Source organism: Canis lupus, chromosome 23, assembly GCF_048164855.1.
Source record: "Canis lupus baileyi chromosome 23, mCanLup2.hap1, whole genome shotgun sequence".
Classification (NCBI taxonomy): Eukaryota; Metazoa; Chordata; class Mammalia; order Carnivora; family Canidae; genus Canis; species Canis lupus.
Genome location: NC_132860.1, coordinates 41,104,812 through 41,127,403, shown reverse-complemented (window position 1 = coordinate 41,127,403; position 22,592 = coordinate 41,104,812). Strand labels below are relative to the sequence as shown.

The 22,592-nt window shown below is 36.8% G+C and overlaps 1 protein-coding gene across 6 annotated transcripts in view; it reads left to right on the top strand.

Moving 5' to 3' along the window:
• The window catches only part of NOX4 (NADPH oxidase 4), a 179,672-nt gene that overhangs the window by 29,178 nt on the left and 127,902 nt on the right, over positions 1-22,592 (top strand). For 4 of the 6 annotated variants that reach the window (XM_072794979.1, XM_072794975.1, XM_072794974.1 and 1 more), the window contains 4 exons: positions 9,354-9,464; positions 11,091-11,175; positions 14,697-14,794; positions 18,318-18,345. In XM_072794979.1, coding sequence (XP_072651080.1) covers positions 9,423-9,464; positions 11,091-11,175; positions 14,697-14,794; positions 18,318-18,345 — 253 coding nt within the window. In that variant the 5' untranslated portion in view covers positions 9,354-9,422. The remainder of the gene's footprint in view (positions 1-9,353; positions 9,465-11,090; positions 11,176-14,696; positions 14,795-18,317; positions 18,346-22,592) is intronic. The other 2 variants (XM_072794978.1, XM_072794977.1) reach the window with 2 other exon arrangements.

Genomic DNA, 22,592 nt, shown 5'->3' with positions numbered 1-22,592 from the left:
TAACAAATAGGACTGAATTCAGGAGGAGTAAAATAGGTATGTTTAAGAAGGGTATACTAGACAGTCATGAAAGAAAAATCTTAATATTGAATATTCTGTATTATATGAATTTTAATATAGGCTATTATGGATAGTCTGATTAAGATTCTAACCAAGTAAGGGGGTACCATTGCTATAACTATTGTTTTCTTTCAAAAATTATTCCATGTGTTCAGGCCACTAGTAGATCTGTTTTGGCTTTTAAGTTTTAGGGAGGAATGTTGAGAAATTAAAAATGGTTTAAAGATGAGGAAGAATGATGCAAGGTTTTGGAATGATTGTTCCTGATGAAGAGTAGCTGAGACATGACTAAATAAATATTCAGTAATTGTGATCAGATGTGCTGGACCTGTGACGGAAGAGAAACAGGACCTGTCTCAGCTTTCTAGCCAACCATGCTCTGCAGAATACATATCCTTGGTGCCTTTCCCTGTGCATGGCTAGTTTCTGTAGGAGGAGGAACTGTAACAATGACTTAAAAGCAAAAGCACTGCAATTCTTGAGACCCCCATTCTTGTGCTATAGCTAGGAGTAGATGAAAAGAGCACGAATATCTGCAGGAATGTTAGAGGGGAATTAAAAAAAAACCCATTTTGTCAGCTAAAGAGGTCAAGCCATTTTCATTTGATGTGTTTTTACCTTTTAGAACAGTTCCCTGAGAGAAAATGGAGCAAGATTTTACTATTGTTAAGTTCTCCAATTCTAGATTTTGGAGACAATGACCTTGGTAGAGGTCACAGATATTAACTGTGATAAAAATGCCATACCTTTTAATCTGGTGACCTGGTCAGTAGATAGCATTGCCTGTAGAAACTCACAAATGTGTTCAATGAAATTCTGGATCCCACTTATGTTGAACTTTGACTTTTGCAGACTGACTCATAGTCTAGAAGTGAATCCCTTCTCTCTGTGCTCTTCTGGTACAGGAAAGACAAGGTAGCAAAATCTGGACAGAAATAACCATGTTACAATCTTGCTTTCTTTTTCTCTAAGAGCTACATTTCTTTCTTTCCGACTTGTAGGAAAGACTACATTCCTATTGAAAATGGGGGGATCCCTGGGTGGCGCAGCGGTTTGGCGCCTGCCTTTGGCCCAGGGCGCGATCCTGGAGACCCGGGATCGAATCCCACATCGGGCTCCCGGTGCATGGAGCCTGCTTCTCCCTCTGCCTGTGTCTCTGACTCTCTCTCTCTCTCTCTCTCTCTGTGACTATCATGAATAAATAAAATCTTAAAAAAAAAAAAAAAAAAAAGAAAATGGAAGAAAGTTTACTTCTTAGAAAGGGTAAAATGATGGATGATGACGTATAAAAGGAAAGATTTGAGTTAAGCAAAAGGCAATCTGGATATGAAATCTGGATGGATTCTATTCTCTCAGTGGTCCCTTTAATTATATGGAAACAAAATTCCCTCTCCCCTCTTTCTTTCAAATTGATAGCTTATTTAGAGACAGTGTTAAAAAAAATAAAAAGAGGTTTATAGATTGGAAGAGAGGTCAATTTGAGTCAAAACTTACATCATAGTTAAAAGTCTCCAGGGCAGTTAGTTGACAGAAACCAGCTAGGATCATTTGGCAAGAGTTACATACCAGTTCATAATGGAATGAAGAGACATTCATGAGCTTTTGGACGTACCCCAAGACCACTGAATTGGTAGCTTATTTTGGAATTTTTTAAAGAAATAATTACTCCAGTTATTATTAAGTGCTTTCTGATAGCTCATGGCATGTTATTCATTATTGTTTTCATATGACACCTTATCAAAATAGTTAGGTAATCAACTTTTTGAAGCAACTTTTCATTGAAATGTCAATTTTTTAAAAATCATTAAGTGCAATCTTGCCTGTATGAAATGACTATCATATTCTAAGTTCATATCCCTATATAAAATATTAATGGTACACACTGAAATTTAAGTTAGGACCATGAGTTTGGTTTATAAGTATAGGAAAAATAAATTGTTCTGATTTTCTGCCATGGACCCTTTTGGTTATTATGAAGACAATTGAAAGTGCTTGCCATTGCTTTGGAAAATTGTATAGACTACTCTATGGGGTTGTCTCTTTTTGCATGTTTTTGTCTCACGTCTACTTTTCTTTCGCTTTCAGTGCTAAAAGTATGTTTTTCACAAGGAGCATTTTTTTTTTCAAAAATAATTTCCATTATTAATGAGATACATTTTGAGGTCCCCAACAATAAGAGGCAGTTTGGGCATTGCCACTTAATAGTGCTGCTACCTACTAGCTTTTGGGGGGAAACAAGGAGATGAAAAGGTAAAATATTACAATAAAATGTGTAAAGTACTATAAAGGTAATACAGAGGATGGAAGAGGTGGCATGACATCATGAATAGAAGGAATGGCACCACTGTGAGCTATGGATAGGGAATGGGGATATGTAGTAAAGACGTGGAAGAGCTAATCTGGGTAATGGATCAGAACCTGCATTAAATATAAAAGGATGGCTAAATTGGCCCTATGGCATCATCAATTTGGCTTATTTACAGACTTTCAATATAAGTTGGTACAAAAAGAGGGTTGGACTAGATGCCCTTATACTATCTCATCAAAGAGGTACGGCAGCCCTGAAGATTTTCTTCAGATTGAGTGTTGTGCAATTCCATAGAGTAAATCCTAGTTTCAAGAACTGTGGAAGTTGGGGAAGTGGAGGCAGAGTTGCTATTCTTGGGCAGTATGGTGTGATGTAAAGAGCAGGTCTGTGTTCTAACCCTAGAGATAAGCTAGATTTCTTGGGTGATCACTTTTGGTCTTGATTCTTTTTTTCTTAATTGCCAAAATAAGGACATTGAAGGATCATCTCATAGGCTTACTCATTCATCCACCATATATTTATTGAACACCCACTAATTGCTTAGAACTTTCCTTGAAATCTTTAGATACAGTCAAGTGAAATAAGGCTCAGCTCCCATAGCAGCAACTAGAATCATTTATTCTTCAGAGCTGGGTTGGATAGACAAGCTAGGAAAAAGTTAGTTGCAGGAAGGCATGCCTTATGAACATTTACATTCTTAAACCAGAGCAGGTTGTGGATGGCCAGAGACCAAGATTGTAATAGCTTCTGCTGACTTCTTACTAGATTCTGGGCACAGCACTAAGTACTGTATTTAATACTTGCAATAATCTGTTGAGATTGATATATTTTTTTATTTTATAGATTAGGAAAATGAGACACGGTAAGAAAATACGTAAGGCCACACAGCTCATAAAGGTGCTTTAAACTCAGGTTTGTTTGACTTTGAAGTGCATCCAAGTCTGGATGTACCTCTTGGGGCCCTTCTCCAGATCTAAGGAATCAAAGTTTCAGGAAGTATAACAGAGATGTGTTTATTTTTAAATAGTCTTTCAAGTGATTTAATTGTGCAGTCAGAATAGGCACATTTTCTGTAAAGAGTTACACAAAATGGCAGGGAAACCTACTGGTGGGATAAAGGATAAACAATTGAAAGAGTAAGGACGTATTATGATTTGGAAAGTGCACTAGGCAAGATGTCTGGATTCATATCTCTGTTCTGGGGAGTGATGGATGTGTTTTAGGAAATGTCAGATAGGGCAGCCCGAGTGGCTCAGTGGTTTAGCACCGCCTTCAGCCCAGGGCCTGATCCTGGAGATCCGGGATCAAGTCCCATATCAGGCTCCCTGCATGGAGCCTGCTTCTCCCTCTGCCTGTCTCTGCCTCTCTCTCTCTCTCTCTCTCTCTCCCCCTGTGTCTCTCATGAATGAATAAATCAGTAAAAATCTTAAAAAAAAAAAAAAAAGGAAATGTCAGCCTGGAGGCGGGCCGGGGTTCTAGTCCGTGGTGTTACCCTTACAAAGCAGCAGTGTGAGTAGTAGCAAAAAAAAAAAAAAAAAAAACCAAAAAACAAAACAACAACAACAAAAAAGTTGAACTGGATGATGTGTAAAACCCCCTGGAAGAGCTACAATTCAGTGATTATAAAGCATGTAAGAGGGCGCCTGGGTGGCTCGGAGGTTGAGAGTCTGCCTTTGGCTCAGGTTGTGATCCCAGGGTCCTGGGATCAAGTCCTGCATTGGGCACCCCACGGGGAGTCTGCTTCTCCCTCTGTCTGTGTCTCTGTCTCTCTTTCTGTCTCTCATGAATAAATAAATAAAATCTTAAAAAGACGTGTAAGAATTAGGTCTTGTGTAGACTTCTTTTGGTTTGATTAAAAAGAATAAAACTGACCTTAATGAGTATAAATTTACATAATTTTAGACCAACACAAAATACCAAGTCAGAATATAAAATAATTTTCTATAAACCTCTATGGTAATTTGAATTTTTTTCCTGGAAGTAGTTGACTAACTGTCGATTCACTAGGAAGTAGCTACAAAAAAAATGACCAGTTATTAAAACTTACTATTAGTACTTCTCTGGGTTTTTCAGATCCCTTTGAACAATAGCGTTGCATAAATATTTACATGTAGAATGTCATATTTCCTCAAAATCATTGAGAAAATTCCCATTTAAGAGCAAAATGTTCATTTGAAAGTTAATTTATGGGAAAAGGTAGTTTGCAAGTCAACTATTTCAATAGGATTTTGTTGCATTTTAATAACATTGTCAAAAACTGGTGAAGATGTGGACAACACGAATGTAAACTTTTAAGCTAAAGCAAAATTGAGAAGGAAAAATGTCAGAATATATGATTTATACCCAACATGATAGAATAGGCCCAAGCCAATTCATTCTTGCATTTATGTACCTGCTCTCTCTCACTTTCATTGTCTTTTTTCCACTGTAGGATAGGGGTCATTTCTTGGTAGCAGCTCATGTGAGAAAATCTCTGTTGTAAACTTAAGATAAGCCATGATGTAGCATAGTTGTCCTGTGAAATAGCACAGTCTTAGAATTAGTAGAGATCATGGACTTTGTGAGGGAGATGATGCTCTTTAGTACTGCCTGCTACTGTTCATCCATTTTGAAGATGCACTGAATTCTGGTGAATTGGGAAGAGTCACAGAGATGAGAGGGAGCCTTAAAATTACAAGAATTTCAGGGGTGGGGCACCTGGGTGGCTCTGGGTTGAGCATCTGCCTTCAGCTTAGGTCATGAGCCCTGGGATCCAACCCCACGCTGAGCTTCCTGCTCAGCAGGGAGTCTGCTTCTCTCTCTCTCTGCCCTTCCCCACTGCTCTCTCTCTCTGTCTCAAATCAAGAAATAAAATCTTAAAGAAAAAAGAATTTCAGAGGCAACTGATTGTGTGTAGCATGAAGAAAACATAATTGGACTAGGAAATCCTTCCTCTTTTATCTTCAGTTTAGGAATATTATTATCTAGAACTGCCTGGTGGGTGGAAGTTACAAAGACACAGACTTTATGCAAGTATAAGAAAGCAAAATAGAAGTTTTTGACAATAGAACAGGCTGTTAACTCTGGAAAAAATCAACAGAAGATGGATCACCTTTGGTTAGGGCAGTCATAGAAGGGGTTAGACTGTGGGTGGATGGTGGGATGTGGGATAGACCATTTTAGTTCTCCAATCTTAGAGGTACATATTTTAGTAAATTATTTAGCTAAACAAATTTACTGATTAGTACAGTATTTCATCAAAACTGGATCCTTTATGTACGACTCAGTCCTAATTGCCATAAAATGCAATCCTTGTCTCAAACAACATTTTTGTGATGATTAACTACACAAAGTAATGTAGTGGTCCAAGTTACTTTCTTCCAATTTGTTCTCCATACTTGATTCAGAGTAATCATTAGCAAATACTAACTCTTTATACCACCTTCTTGCTTAAAACACATTTGTTCTGTGCTGATTTTAGGATGAAGACATGCATTCTTAATGTGACCTACACAATCTACCATATCTTCCCCTTTTCTCAGTTTTATTTTGTAATCACTCTCCATTTCCAATCCCACCACACTGACCTACTATTAAATTATTGTATATACACCGTACTCCCATTTGCTGCCATCATTCCTCATGCTGTTTTTTTTCATGTGGTGGTGTGGTGTGGATGTCTTTTTCATTTTTTTGAATGACTTGTACTCTCACCCTGACAATCTCAGTTCACTTTTCACTTAAGCTGGGAAGCCTTCCTGACCTTCTCATTTAGCTCTCATTTCCTGTTACACATGCTCATTCTCTGTATTTCTCACATTGATCATTGTTAGAATTTACATTTGATTATATAGTTATTTGATTAGTATCTGTTTCCCCTACTAGAATATAAATATCCTAAGGAATAGGCATTCTCTGTTTCTAGTTCAAAATTGAACTCCCGCCATCTTGGGATATGTGCATATCACAATAAATAGGTATTGAATGAATAATGTACGTGGAGCACTTACTGTAGAAATGCAGAATAGAAAATTCAGAGAAGGGATGTGATACAGTGACCCCAAGCAATAAATTAATTTTATATTGTGTTTGCATATTTTAGACTGATTTTATTTTTCTCAAAAGTTCTAAAAACTAGGATTCTTGTATCATAACATATATTAATTTTATAGATAAGACCATTTCTACTTCTTAATTTTACAGACAAGGACAGTTAACTAGCTCAAGATGAATAGTTATTAAATAGCAGATTTAAGATAGGAAACCAGGTGCTTGAGATTTTAGGAAAATAACCATGCCCTTGGTATACCCAGGTGTTACATTCTTTTATAACTTGCTTCAAATGGCATGTGTCTTATGATTTTCTTTAGGATTGCATTTGTTCAGTCTGCTCTAATAAAATACTATAGACCAGGTGTCTTAGAGAACATTTATTTCAGTCTGGAGGCTGGGAGGTCTAAGATCAATGTGCCAGCAGATTTGGTGTCTGATGAGAGCCCTTGAGAGCCCTTTTCCTGGTTTGCAGAGGGCCCCTTTTTTGCTGTGTCCTGACATGGAGTCTATGGAGAGCTGTGGTCTCTTCCTCCTCTTACAAGAGCACTAATCCCACAATGGGAACCCTATCCTCCTGATCTTATCTGAACCTAATTACCTCCCCAAAGCTCCCAAATACTATGATATTAGACCCCTCCCTCCCCTCCCTCCCCTCCCTCCTTCCCTTCCTCCCTTCCTTCCTTTTCTTTCTTTCTTCTTCTTTTTTTTTATATTAGATTTCATTATATGAATTTGGGGGGAACAGATATCCAGTCCATAAAAAGGAGTAGGCTATGTTTTATTTGTACATACTCATCTAAAATATACAGTTTTAAAATTACATGTGGAATTCTCAGTTAATTGCGTTCTAGAGACCTTGACAGGTATTATTTGAAACGTGAACGTAACACTGCCATCTAGTGACAAAAAACTTGATTGAAGTTAGAAAAGTAGAGTAGCGGTTAAGTTCTCTAGGAAAGGAAACAGGAGTCATTCACACAGAGTGGGCCTGGCCACATAACTTGGGGTGGTCATTTCTTTTTAGTGAACATTTGAGGTAGCTGATTCTTACAGTGGTCATGTATTGATAGGGACTAAAGAAAACAAATGCTCTTGGCTGTAGGATATCACCCACATGGTAAGTAGATCATATCCAGTGATTGTGCCCCTTGACTGGGACCTGTCTCCATGTTCCTCACTCTCTCCATTGCTTAGGAACCAGGGAGTTTTGTACTCTGATAACCCAATAAAAAGAAGTTTTCATCTCAGTTTAAAGAACAAAGTATATTCAGGAACAAACATACAGAAGGAAATGAGTCCTTGGTAAAATTTCCAGATAGATTTTACAGCATTGTTAAGGAAGAAGTAGAATGCCAAGATAAATTCCATCTATCCTAAGGGGACACTTAAAGCCACTTTGAGTTAAATTACTATGTGATTTAATGTAAGCACAACAATAAAACACTTCCAGACACGCAATAAATGGCTAGAAAATGAAGAATCTAAGAATTTTCTTTAAATCACTACACTACAAAGGAAACTTGGATCATTTATTTGTATCTCTGAAGTCCTATGCGTAAATGATAGATTTTAGCTGATAAATTTTAAATGAATTATTGTCCTGGTACATTAAAATTGCAGATAAAATTATCATCTAAAAGCCCTCGAGCTAAAATTTTATCATGTGCAGATGCCAGATCAAAGAGATAACAATTATTCTATTTCTCTGGAGGCCTAAATAACAAAACCCCATCACTATGAAATGATAATAACTTTGTTGAGTGAGGTGAGATATTTAAGATTTTTTAAAGATAGTCTAGAGGGAATTATTTCTATTTGTCTACTTACTGCTATATTTATTGCAATATATCCCTAAGGTGTTCTAACTCATGGTGTAGAAATGGCCTAACTGGAAATATTAATTACTTTTTATATAAGTCAATGGAAATTATTGCTTTCCTGACATGACTTATTATCCTGTCTCCCCTTCAGGAACAATATTTTATGTGCTGACAGCAAACATTTTGTAACAGAGTTGCTATTTTGCCAACCATTAAGTTGAAAATCACAGGAGCATGAATAATTTTAAGATAAGAAAAGCATCTGACTTACACATATTTGTTAGTCAATATCTTTAAAATAAAGTACTTTTATGTTTATTTTAGGACAAGAGTATATATATATATATATATATATATATATATATATATATATATCCCCATCTCTTGTTTTCACATGATACACTATATGAGGAATGTAGATAGTACTAGACAATAGCAGATGACAACTTAGCAGGAGTTTGATTTAAAATTAGTTGCCAGAAAGTATGACCTCAACACCAAAGGTACTGATTCTTTGAAAATAATTTTTTTTGCATAACGTGGTGATGATTGTCTTTGTATGGGGCACAGCTGATCTGGACCCCTCCTAATTTTGGGTCACAGAAGGACTCTAGAGGTGTAGTGCTTGAGGTAAAACCTGAAAGATGGTAGAAGCAGTAAGGTGAAGAGCTGAAAGGTGGGCAGACAGTGGGTTGGAAGGGGGTTGTAGGATCAGAATGTTCTAGAGAGAACACAAATGAAAAAACTTTGTTTGAAATTTTTGGTACCTTATCGTGAAAAAAGGGTTCAACTGCACCCGGGTGGAGGTGCATAATATACCAAGGCTCTGGAGGGATCTTCATAGTACAGTGGGTGCAGAACAAGAAATTGACTTCACCCCAGAAAAATGTATTCAGGTGTTTATAACACTAGTAGAAATGAGGGGAGACTAAGTTTTATGGAGGTGCAGAGCAGAAAGAGACCAGTTTCTTTTCGGGGGTTTTTGGTGAGAGGAAAGTAGACGGTTGTTCAAGATTCTTGAAGGAGTTGGCATTTTGCCATGATCCTTAAAGGAGAAGCAGGGTGAGGTCTGTGGCAAGTTCATAGTCTGCTTTTGCCTTGACTGTGTTTTGACTCTTGCCTTATTTGTTCAGCTAGGATTGTGTCTAAGCAGAGCCTCCGCATCTGTTCTTAATCTCAACTGCAGCCTTATCCTTTTACCCATGTGCCGGACACTCCTGGCTTACCTTCGAGGATCCCAGAAGGTAAGAACAAAGAACCCAAGTCACAGATTCCAAGATAAAAATCAAGTCTAACAGTGGCAAGTTAGTACTACTTAGTTTTCATGGTCTGACCTTCTACCAGACTGAATTCTATCATCTGCTGCCATCTACCAGATGATAGTAAAGACCACGTCACCTGTCAAGATGATCAGTGAGCTATTCTGCAGTGCTAGATAAAGGATAATAGAAATGGTTATTAATAGTGACATCGGGCACTTTGCTAAACATTCTGCGGGTGTAACTGAATCCTCACAGTGATTCTGTAGATCTTACAGATGAAGGCCCTGAGGCACAGAAGTTAAGTAACTTGACCAGCATCATGAGACTAGTGAAATGGCAGAGCTAAGATCAGTCCTAGTCCTGAGATTTTTCCACTATACTACTACGCCTCATTGAGATTCTGTGTTTTCATTTAGTTAAGTCCAGGTGAGCAAACTGGAAGCTAGAGACCCGTGGACTTTGAACAATATATAGGGTGGCTGCTGGTAAGGGTTGTGATTTACTTCTTTTCCAAACACATACATGTTTTAAGCTACATAAGAGTCTTGGAGGAGATGTCTTGATTAAGATGTGATGTTGTGTGACACGTTGTAAAATGAAGGTTGTAAGAAAACACAAAAGCACTTTGGAAATTAAAACTCAACTGAAATTGTGTTTTGTCTTTGGTTATCCTGCTGTGCATGTGTGTATGTGTGTTTCTTTTCTTTGTTGAAATAGTAAGGTGCTGCTGGATCAATACTGATATTTTAAAAGAAGTTGTTAATATGAGGTCACTTTAATGTTCTGTGAGGTTCATATGAGCAGATTTGCTGCAGTGAAACTTCTCAACCTTTTCACATAATTATATTTAGAAGCTCTTTACTTTTAATGCAGTAATTTGTGGAAATAACTCTTTCTCTAGGTTGCCTACCATTGTAAAATGCTAGGTTTTGATGCCTATGGCTAGATATTGGCTTGGTGTGAAGAAAGAGAAGATAAACGGCAGGAAATGAAAAGTGCCCACCTAAGTCGCAGTATTTAAATAAGTCTTAAAAAAACGGTCCCCTGATGTGAAACATAGGTATTCTAAGATGCTTGACATTTTATTTTTTTATAAGATCAAGAAGGCATTTAAAACCTTAGATGGAATTGCTTCATTTAAGAAATCTTCTTATTTTTTTACTACAAAGGGAAATCATATATATTGTACAGCTCAGAACATATGTAAAATATGAAATATTTAAAGTAATCAGTGAAATTTTCTCCTAATATTACTGTGCTATAACAGCCATGGATTACAGTTTGGGGTAAGTGCCTTCAGATTTGCATAGAATGCCATTAATTTTAAACATTATAGGATTATATAGTATAGTTTATATGTTCTAACTCTTTTACCTAGGCATATATCTGATGCGTCTTTCTATGTCAATAATAAACCTTCTCAAATTCTCTGTAATGGTTTGGGTGTTCCACTGACTAGATATATATCATAATTCATCTCACCAACTATAATTTCTAGGCCTCTGCCATATTTTTAAAACTTTGATACCATAAACAGTGCTATAGTGAAAAACTTTGTACATATATCTTATTTGCTGCATCATTTTCACCATACTGGATTTTATTTAGGTTCCAAGCAGGAGAACCAGAAGATTGTTGGATAAAAGCAGAACATTCCACATAACCTGTGGTGTCACTATCTGTATTTTTTCAGGTGAGAAAACCAAAAGATAATAAAATATTATGTTAGAAGAACACATTTTATGAATAGTATTTTTGTTTTTCTGTAAGTTATTTACTATCACCAACTTGTGATTTTCTCATTACATACCTTAATTTTCTCCATGTGTTGAAAGAGAATTGCCTATTGGCGCTACAAAAAATAAGTGTGTCTTACACATTATATATGTACTTTTCACATTATAATATATGAGAGTTGGCCCTCAAGTTGTTAATAATTATTTCCTAAAAGTAAATAGTTTCATTTAGAAAGACTAAAAGAAATAGGATAAAAGTTTTGAAGGTTTAAAAGTACAGATATGATAGTTTAAATGCATATGTCAGAATGCAAAATGTCCATTCATAGAATGTGATTCCATTTAAAATTATATTTGATAAATGTTTCTTTGATATTAATACTTGGTATTAAATGTCAAATGTTGTGGAAATTTATCCTGTTCACTTCCAAGTTAAAATATCAAGTGATAATCTTTTGCTTTTTAAAAGTCTTTTTAAAGTAAATTTTTATCCTGAACATTTATGTGGTATTTTTCAAATTTTAGAACAGAAAGTGATAAACGTATTAATTAAGTACATGGACTTTGGAGATGGAGTTATGCTGGATCTATCTCCAACTGCCCTTCTACTTTATGTTACATAAGCTCTCTGGTTTTTGATTTGTTACATAAGCTCTCTGGTTTTTGATTTGTTGTTGTTTCTTTTATAAGATGGATTGACAGTAGCACCTGCCTCATGATTTTAAGACTAAAATGAGACCTGAGTGGTCACTCAGGTGAAGTTTTTAGGACAGAATTAGTTATTGTGATTTATGATCTCAGGGGTTAATTATCTCAGTGGCATAGCACCTAACATTGTCCCGCTGGACAGAGCTGTTTTGACACCAGGGACAATTGATCTGGATAGGTATGCATGGCTGTTTTGAATCAGACATGTTTTGATGCAGCTGCCTTCAAGAGGCCATTCAGCTTTTGACTTTTACAAAGTTGCCAAGTACTGTTGAAACAGGCATCTGCACTGTTTTATCCCTGGACATCTTATTCATGGTTCCCACCTCTGGAGGCAAGAGATGGGGAGAGGCTCAGGGGTGGGATTAGGACTCCATACAACTCAAGAGGCTGGGGATGGAGTAAAAGTCCAGGATGAGATGAGGATTAAGGGTGTAGCAAGGGTCAGGGCTGGGTTAGAACACAGGGAGTGAAAGATCAGAAAAGCAGGAGGGTCAGGGAATGTTGACACATTTATAACTCGATTTGTTCTAAACTGTAGCTGTGTTCAAATATTCTGGTTCAATTGGAGAACAACCAAAAGACTGAGATCCCGTAGTCTTGCCATGAATGAACACGTATTCCAGACGGTTTGCATTCTGTCTCTCACTAATTGCCTGACCTCAACTGGGTTGCCCTTTCTGGCTTTCGTTTTCTTACCTGTGAAATAGGGATGCTTCTACCCACCTCATTGTTCTGTTGTGAGAATTAAATGAGAACATCTATCCAAAATGCCTGGTCTGGCTTTCTCCCTGCTGCCTAAAATTAGAAGCCCCGATTTCTTTTGACCTAAAAGGTCTTTTAAAGGAGGTGAATAAAGGGAGCAGATATCCCTTAAGGGTATCTCATATAACTGTTATCTAGGGCTTTTTTTTTTTTTTTTCAGGAGAATTCAGAAAGAAAAGCCACAAAGCATGCTGTTAACGCATCAACCTTTAATTTAAAATGAAAGGATTTTTTTTAACTTACACATTTCAGACTTGATAAAGCTAAAGGACACAGCCAATTTTGCTTAAATAATGTCTTATGCCTGTGCCAGAGTGGAGTCTCACCTGGACAGCTTCTTGACAATTTCCCTGGAACTCTGTCCTTGCTTGTTAACTCATTTCTAACTTCCTGTCCACTTTTTAATGAGACCTTTGTCCTTCCTCTCATTTGATTCTGGCAAGAGCTTTAAAAATCCTTTAACTTTTAAGTTAGTTGGCATTCTATTTGTTTTCATGAGTCCTTCAGAACTCTTGGTATATCTCCATCTCTTGTGCTAGGTTGGAGAGAACCATAGTTTTCCAGTTTCTACACACATTTTCTGTTGAATAGCCACACACCATCTATTGTTATAGGCTGTAGTGGTCACTCACCAGTTTCAGGTTACTTGTCTTAGTAAGTCTCCTACTTCCATCATTTTACAGAGAACTAACCTGAGGGGTTGGTAGGCAAACAGTGTGACCAAGAAAACCTGATTTCCTTTTATTTTTTTTAAAGATTTTATTTATTTATTCATGAGAGACACACAGAGAGGCAGAGACATAGGAAGAGGGATGAGAAGCAAGCTACCTGTAGAGAGCCTGATGCGGGACTCAATTCCTGGACATCACACCCTGAGCCAAAGGCAGATGCTCAACCGCTGAGCCACCCAGGCGTCCCAAGAAAACCTGATTTCCAATTAGTTACTTGTCGTTCCTTCCAGTACATTATGATGGACTGTTAATTTGAACCTCGTTTTACCTACAAGAAGAGACTGGGAAGAGAAGGCATTTCATCAACGCACAAGTTTGTTTGCGTTTTCCTTGTCCAGCCTCCTCGATATAATTCTTCTTCTCCCTAGCCGTGCCAAGATGAATTTGTCTTTAACTGTCTAATAATTTCCTAACACTTCCATCTTTTGTGTGGGCTCTGAATCGGTTGAGCTCTCTGTTTCCCTGTGCCACTGTAGGTAGATTATTAAATGGTAATCATTGTTTTCCTGGGTTTTTATCCCAATGAAACAATTACCAGCACTTTTGCCATGGGGTTTAGGATGTTATGATTTGAAGTTTTGGATTGTGAGAAATCTTAACTGGCTAGAAGCCATAAAGTGGGCCTGTATTTTAGGTTGAGTGTCAGGGAAGTATACAAGATGTACAGCAGACTTGGAGCTAGAGGTTGGTGAAAAATGTAGAATAATTCAAATATCCAGGAGCTGCTTAAATAAATAAATACATGCCCATATTATCCATACATTGACACTTGATGTTTCCTAACTCTGACTTGCAGTTGTTGTTTTATTCTAGCTTTTGAAAATTCCATTTTGTTACGTGATTTCTTTTTTGTTTGTTTGTTTAAGATTTTATTTATTTATTCACGAGAGACTGAAAGAGAGGCAGAGACATAGGCAGAGGGAGAAGCGGGCTTTCCATGGGGAGTCCGATGTGGGGCTTGATCCCAGGACCCCAGGATCATGACCTGAGCGAAAGGCAGATGCTCAACCACTGAACTACCCAGCTGTCCGTCGTTTTGTGATTTCTTTTTTTTCTAATTTAATTTTTTTTTTCGTTTTGTGATTTCTAATGCTCAACTATACCTATAATGATTTTTGTGTGTGTGTCTTTATAATTTCCCTTCTCGCTTTAATATTTTATCACTCACCTAGCTGTCAAATTTTACCCTGTGTTTACTTAGGAAGAGGAAAGAAGTCCTCTTTGTGGAACATATATTAAAATCCCCCTGACTTGTGCCTCATGTGCTTCCGTAGGTGTGCACGTGGCAGCCCATCTGGTGAATGCCCTCAACTTCTCCGTGAACTACAATGAGGATTTCACTGAACTGAATGCAGCAAGATACCGAGATGAGGTGGGTGGTCTCTGTCTTCTCGGTTGCCTTTCACTTCTCTTGAGCTGACTAATGAAGGTCTGTGAATTTCACGGAAAATTTGCACCTTGCTGCTCCTTTTGAGTGCTTTTAAAATGCAGTTGTCAAGTTGAGTTTTGTTCCTTTTCAATAGAAAATATAGGTAATTACTATTTCACAGTGTCTCCTGCTGAAAATGGGAGTTCGACAGTGTCTACTTTTTATATTCTGCAGTGTTCAGAGGGCTGCCACTCAGGCCTGCCTTCTGCCTCCCAGCAGCGTCATCTGCTTCTCCTCCAGGGGACACTGCCGAGAGTGCCTTTACAGGGCACACATTTTTTAATAACTGAGATACTGCGCTTGGGGGAAAAAGGGCGGAAGGGCAGCTTGACTATTTGAAGATCCTGAATAACCTGTTTATTTGACTTAAAAAATATTATTGAGTTTTAGTGGTACTCTGTTTTGTTTTAATCTTTGAAACAGGTGACCTTGAGCTGAGTTCTGTTCCCGGGAATATCTGACTTAGGGCTGCTTTTCTCCATGGGAAGACACCCATGAAATGAAATTGTATGTGCGGGGTGCCGGGCCAGAGCCGAATGCCCTGGTTAGCTATGGTTCTGTACTTCATCCTGTCCTCAGTCTGCCTTTGCTTCCCGCCAACACTGCATCAAAATCAAACCGCTGGCTGTGGAATTGGGTCACCCCACCCTGCTCTGCTAAATCTGGTGTGACTTTGTAAGGTTATCCCCCATCTTCCCAGGCTCCGACCTCTCATCCACCTATCACCCAAGTTACCGAGATTAATACTGCTGTGATTATGTGCTGCTTCATCTCCTTCCCAGAAGAAAACGAAGGGAAGACTAACAACAAACCAAGAAACAAGTCACAAAACCAAAATGGCAAGCAGCCTTTGAGAAGTTCTTTGACTAGACACGAGTTTTCTTAAAAATGCCAATATGATTTAACTGATCTAGGTTGGGATTAGGCATTGATACCTTTTTTAAAAGTTCACTTGCTAATTGGGGTGAGTACCCAGCATTAAGAACCACTGACAAAGCCAGCTCCTTCACGAGCCACTGGAAGCTCTTCAAATGTAATGATTCCAGAACTGGAGATGTCTCCTTTTCTCTTTCCCATGACCTACCACCATTCCTCTATTCCTTTCTGCCCACAGCACATGGGCTTCTTTGTTTCCTACCTCTGCCATCGACTTTCCTTCTTTGCTTCTCTCTCTTGCTTATGTAAAAATCTAAGGTATTTACTAGCTATAATGGTTCTATCATTTTAATGGCATATACTTATGCTTCACAGTCTAGTAATTTTAGTCACTTTAGGTTTTTTAGTTATTAAGTTTCTTTCATTTTTATGAAGGGTATGTGCCCCCCCCCAAATATTTTAAAACAGATAAAGTTTAAAAGTGAAATCTCCTCCAAAAGTAGCCACAGTTAACAACTTTCTGTTCTCTTATATTTTGAGTGACATTTTATGAGACCTATTCCTCAGCAATTTTCTTGTTTCCATAATTACATGTACTATTGCTTGCTGTATCTGATAGTGTAGATCTATCATTCTCTTCATATTAATGTGTGATAGTTTATTTTTAGCCTTTTCCTTATTCATAGATGTTTAAGTTGTTTTTGAGTTTCTGTTACAATCCACACTCCAATAAATTGTTTCTTTTTTAAATATGCTTTGGCTAGGCAGATTCCTAGAAGTAGTATCTGGTTTCAAAGGAATGTACATTTTTAGTTTTGTTGGACATTGCCAAATTGGCTTCTAAAAAGGCTTCATTGGTTGACACATTTCTACCAAGTTTGTCAGAATGCTTATATCTGTACGTTAATTGTTTTTGTTTTTCTTTAATTTTTGCCGATCTGACAGATGAAAAATGGTAACTCATTGTTTTAATTTCTATTTCCCCTTGCTTTTTTCCTTCCTTCCTTCTTTTTTTTTCTCCCTCTTTTCTTTATTTTAGTTAATATTTTTGAATCCTTGGTAGTCACCAGAGAGTACGTTAGATGAGGATAAAAATGCATACACACACACACACACACACACACATACACACTGCATGCAAAAACAGATACAATCTTCTGTGAGTTGTCTTTGAGAAAGGTGGGTTTGTGCCATATGTTCTATTGTCCTTTGCTTTGTGCTCTCTCTAGGTCTTCTGCAGATTTCTAGTGACCCACCCTGCAGCTGCTGAGTGGCACATTCTTGATGGCCTAGCTGAATCTGCCTCATCCTGTCATGTGTGAAACTATCTCTTACTCTCACATTCCATCCTCATTCCCTGGCGGTGATAATTTGTTGCATCTTCCGAGTTCTCACAGCTAAATGTTCATATTTCTGGTATTACCACTTTGTTCAGTTGGCCTTGTATTTTCAGGAGTTGTTTATATAGAAGGTTGCTCTAGGTTACTGTTGAGCTGTGTTCCTAATGTCAGAGGTAGAAGTCATCTGGCCCCAATGGGAAGAGAAAATATTCATGGGCAAGTGGCCTTTATTCAAGGCTTCTCAATTTTTTTCATATGAATGGCTTCCCTCTTTGTATATAGAGTGGCCTGACTCCAGATTCAATGGAGGCCTAGGAAAGAATTTCAAAAATTGTGCAATATTAAGCACCATTAGGATGAAAAACAAATCCACAAATCTACTGGGGATTGATCTCAGTTTTCCAGAAGATAGAAAGGGAGTTGCCTAAAGTCCATTGCGCCATGAAAGATGTAGTTTAAAGGACAGATTACACTAACAATATTAATTTTTATAATTCTGAGTTATAAGAACCTGTCCTCTTTGAGTATCATCACTCATAGTATTTGAAACATTGTAAGTATTCAATTAGTAATCTTTGAACTGAATTTACAGTGACAACCCTCCCTACATATTTTATCACTTCTGATTCTCACTGTCTTGACATGTTGTAGGTGCAGTATGGCAATTATGGTGGACAAAGTAATTATTAATATTTCCACATTATAGTCAAAGATATTGAATCTCAAAATAGTCAAAAGGTGGGCTTTGGGCCACTATTAAAAGCTTTATAATTAGCCATTAAGATGAAAGTCTACATTTTATGACTCTTTATCCAGGGCTCTTCCTTTTTCAGAAGGACAGTCTCTCCATGTTGGATGTTTTTTAAAGATTTTATTTATTTATTTGAAAGAGTGTGCATACATGAATAGGGAGAAGGGCAGAAGGGAGAAGGAGAAGCAGACTCCCTGCTGAGTATGGAACCCAAATGCAGGACTCAACATGGGGCTCAGTCCTAGGACCCTGAGATCTGAGTCAAAGTCAACTGCTTAACTGACTGAGTCACCTATGTGCCCCTCTAATGGGCTGGATTTTGTGCTTGTTAGAATCTCCTCTAGTGTCATGAAAACGTGAAACTTGATTGAATTTCTCATTTCCACTGGGAGACTAGTATCTTAAATGTCTAATGGATCACATACCCAGCAGACTCCTTGTAAAATTTTGCATTATCAATGTTTTATTTTTCAGTCCACTTTTTTTCCCTTTTTCTCAGGATCCTAGAAAACTTCTCTTCACAACAGGTAAGTTGTTATTGATTGCTCTTTCTGAAGATTCAGGGAAATCTTTGAGAATAAGCATAATTGAATTACATAGCAATTAAATGTATGTTAAAATAAAACATGAAAACTTTGTGATCAGAACAAATGTTACCAAACATAAATTGCATTGAAAACAGAGGGGCAAGGCAAATGGTGAGGTTCGAATGAATGAAGAGTAAAAGTTAAGTAAATGCATTTGCCTTTCATATGTTCTTCCAATGACAATGATGTGATGCCATATGGTTGTTGAGGACATGCTTTGTGCCACTGGTGGTGGCAAGTAGTATTAGAAATAATACACAGAATAGACTCCTACCCTCAAGGTGTTAGAAAGAAACACCAAGCACTCTGATTATTGATGCAGTTTTTAAAACTCAGTAATTTAGTAGAATATTTGATGATCTTAAAGCCTACATAAAAAGAGGGGAATAGTCATTTAAATCGGTTATTTTTCTTGAAGTGTATTTCCTTTTTCATCTGTAATTTACTTTTTCTTCTCTAGCATATTGTCTATGAAATCTCAGTCTAGACTATTTATTCGTTAAACCACATTTAAACATCTCAAAATTTTACCCTGATGTTAGTATAATTCTTACTAAAATTCTTCTCTTTCTCAGCCTTACATTAATAAGGATGAAAGAACAGAACTGCATTTGGGGCATTTTTAGCACATTATTTCAGAGATAAGGACAATTTGGTAGTTGAGATGGTGTGTGTCTTGGCTATCATAAACACCCTATTAAGGATCAAGATTGCATGTAAGACTGAGGCATGGCTTTGTCAAATACATTGTTTTGTTTTTTGTTTTTTTTCAATCAGTTTTAGGAAAATAGCTATAATTCTGGTGTTTTCCCCTTCCCTGACAACAGTATATTTAGATTTATAAAACATGTTTTTTTTTTTTTTTTTTCTGTTTATATATGTATGATGTTTGCCACTTACAAAGTATTTCACAGTTTTCTCTTTAGGAGCACAATTTTAGTTTTGCTTATAACTTTGCTCATTGAAAGCATGTTTTTTATTTAAGCCTTAAGAATTGGATGAGAAATAGAAAGAAAAAAACAGAAAAACAAAACATTATATATGAATCATTGTATGTTTTGGTTCATAAGAATTATTTTTACAGAAATAATCAAGAACTTTGTTATAATATTATTTTTCACAGCAGCAAATATAGGTGAAACATTGGGATATTTAAAGTGTTTGAAAAAATTTAGTTTCCAAACATATAACATGATTTCTTGTATGATGAATAGAGTACATTAAGGAGCTTAGCATAATGAATACTTGTATAGAAGCAGGTGATCTCTTCATGTAGCATGAAACCCCATCATCCTGTGTTACTTCCCAAAAGTTCCCATGAGTGGTATTGGACTAACTAGAGATAATACTTCAAAACACAGATTTCCTGGCTCCATCCTAGAGAGTCTCTGTGGTGTGACCCAACAGTACATATTATTAACCTTACCATGTATCTAAGGAGCTTCCATTTCACTCTTGCTGGACATCTCATCATACTCTTGTAATTACCTTCTCACAACCTTCTCTAACTTTTGTCTACTCTCTTACTCTGTTCTTTCTTTTTTTTAACCCTGTCTACATCTGCTCATCTTTGAGTCTCAGCTGACATGCCCCCATCATCCACAAATTCCTTCCTGATTCCAATAGGCAGAGCTGGTCTCCTTTTTAGTGTAGGTTCCTAAAGATGCATAGTTAAAGTACTATATTGTAGAATAATTTTTTTCCTTACATATATAATCTTTTCCACTGGAAGGTGAGCTGCTTCACTGTGAGGCAGGGCTTTCCTTAGGGCAGTCAGGATCCTCAAGTAAATGTTTTTTTTTTGGGGGGGGGATTTCTGTCAATACAGACAACAGGAATCACCCCAAATCAGCATGTCAACATTATTTTAGTGTCCCAATCTACATTATTTTATGAAAGAAATTCTGTGCTGGCCAGAGGAGCCATCCACTTCCCACATTGTTAGCTTGGAATATATTCTGGGACCCCTAAGTATGAGTCTAGGGCTTATAGGGCATCTGATTGACCCTACTGACTAGTAGATGAGGGAACAAAGCAGAATCAGAGGATGGCAGTGGGATAAGAGAGAATTTTCTACAAAAGACTTAATCTAGCTTTGTATTACTAATATGTCTATGACAAACTATTTCATGCTATCTTTGAACTTTGTTAGATACAGTGCCTAGGAAAAATCATGTTTCTGATGGAGGATTGCATGTGTGTTTTTAGATGTTCTAGTGATAATGACTATTTTTTATTGGTTAATATATTTCTTGGATTTTAGTTTGTTTAATATTACACAGAGTCTTCTCTCTCCTTGTCCTTAAATATTTTTCAATGTAGTCCACAACTGAGAAATTAAGATTGTTTTGTAGAAACTAAAGCCTTGGCAATTCAAGTAACATAAAATATAGTAGTTAGATCTCTCAATAAGAAATGTTAAAAACAGTCCAATTAAGAATTTATGTTTGAAAAATGTAAAAAAAAAAAGAATTTATAAAATAAAACAAGTTTGAAAGATTTAATTATTCAAATATGCATTTCCAAATGTTTACTACATTATTTCCAAATTTGGTAGTACCTTGTATGATGACAATAAAATGCACAGTATCCAATTTCAATTAGGAAAAACACTCATAAACAAATAGAACTGTGTTTCCAGTTATGTTTGAGAAAACAGGATAATGAGTACAAGATGGTATATTTCTGACCACATCTGGGTATGGACAAAAATGACCTCTCAGTTTCATCTAGAAATGGAAGTACAGTGCAATCATTCACTTTAAAGGCAACTAATTAACAAATCTAATATGCATAGATAAAAAGTAATAAGACTAAACATACAAGCATGTCTTTTCCTAAGAAAACAATTATAGTTTTTGCTTCATAATTTGAAGGATTCAGAATTCACAGGGTACTTCACTTTGGCAAGTAACTTTGCCTAGGAAGCTTTGATTAACTCAGTTACTTTCAACCTGTGCTTCCAGACTCCTGGAATGCATGTAGTAATAGAAGCTAATATGTTGGATCTTAACTTAGCTGTCATTGGAAGCTAGGTTAGGGCGCCCTTTTATGTACCTGGAAAACACTTAGCTCTCTTTGAGTACTTAATGTTTCACTTGTCTGCTTATCCTATTTCCTACATTGAACTGAGATTTCTTTTAGAGCAGGATTCTTTTTTTTTTTTTTTCTCAATTAAGAGCATACTGCAGATGCCCAGAAAATACTCACTGAAGATAAAAGCCAATTGTTTAACTCTGCTGCTTGATACATAGCTATCCTTTACAGCATCCAGATGATCAGTTTAATTCCAGTGACAGAAAATCAGAGCTTCTTAAGGTACTCCTTTTTTTTTTTTCTGGACTGTTATAATTGTAATATTTTTTTTGTTGTTAGAGATTATTTATTCGAGAGAAAGAGAGAGAGTATGAGCAGAGGAAAGAGTAGAGAGAGAGGGAGAGAAGCAGACTCCCTGCTGAGCATAGACCCCCCCATTGCGGGGCTCGATCTCATGACCCTTAGACCATGGCTTGAGCCGAAATCAAGAGTTGGACACTTAACCGACTGAGTCACCCGCCGCCCCTAATTTATTCTTTTTATTGCTAATTATAAGTAACTTTTTCTTCATTGATCTTGTCTATTACTTTATAAACTACAAACTGATCTTTTTATACTTCCAGGAGCAAGAAAGGAAACATGAATCCTTTAGATGAAAAAGATAACTTCTTAAATCTGAAAGAATATTAAAAAGCATTGATTTGATTCTCCCAAATTTACAAATGAGATCCAGTGAGATTGGGGTTTGGCCCAAGGGACAGTACTTGGACCATTATCCCATAATGTGCATCCTATTGGCCAAGCTGTCTACCTCATCTTCAAGTGACTGATGTCAGCTCTTTTCCTATCCACCTCCTAAAATCATTCCAATACATTTTCTGTGTTCTGCTCTAAAAGGAATTCTCTAGTTAAATGTTTGAGGAAAGATCTGTTCAAATTTAAACTGGTTTCTTGATAATAGTACTTCCCAGACCTAATATACTAATGTGTCCTGTGACTCTTCAAGGAATAGTTATTATACTTTTGAGTAATAGAAATTAATATCTCAAGGAATTAATGTTCAAGTAATATACTTCGGGAATTATGCCTGTACACTAAACATACTCAGTTTTTTCAGGTGTCCTGATGAAGTGATTTATAGACATTTCATA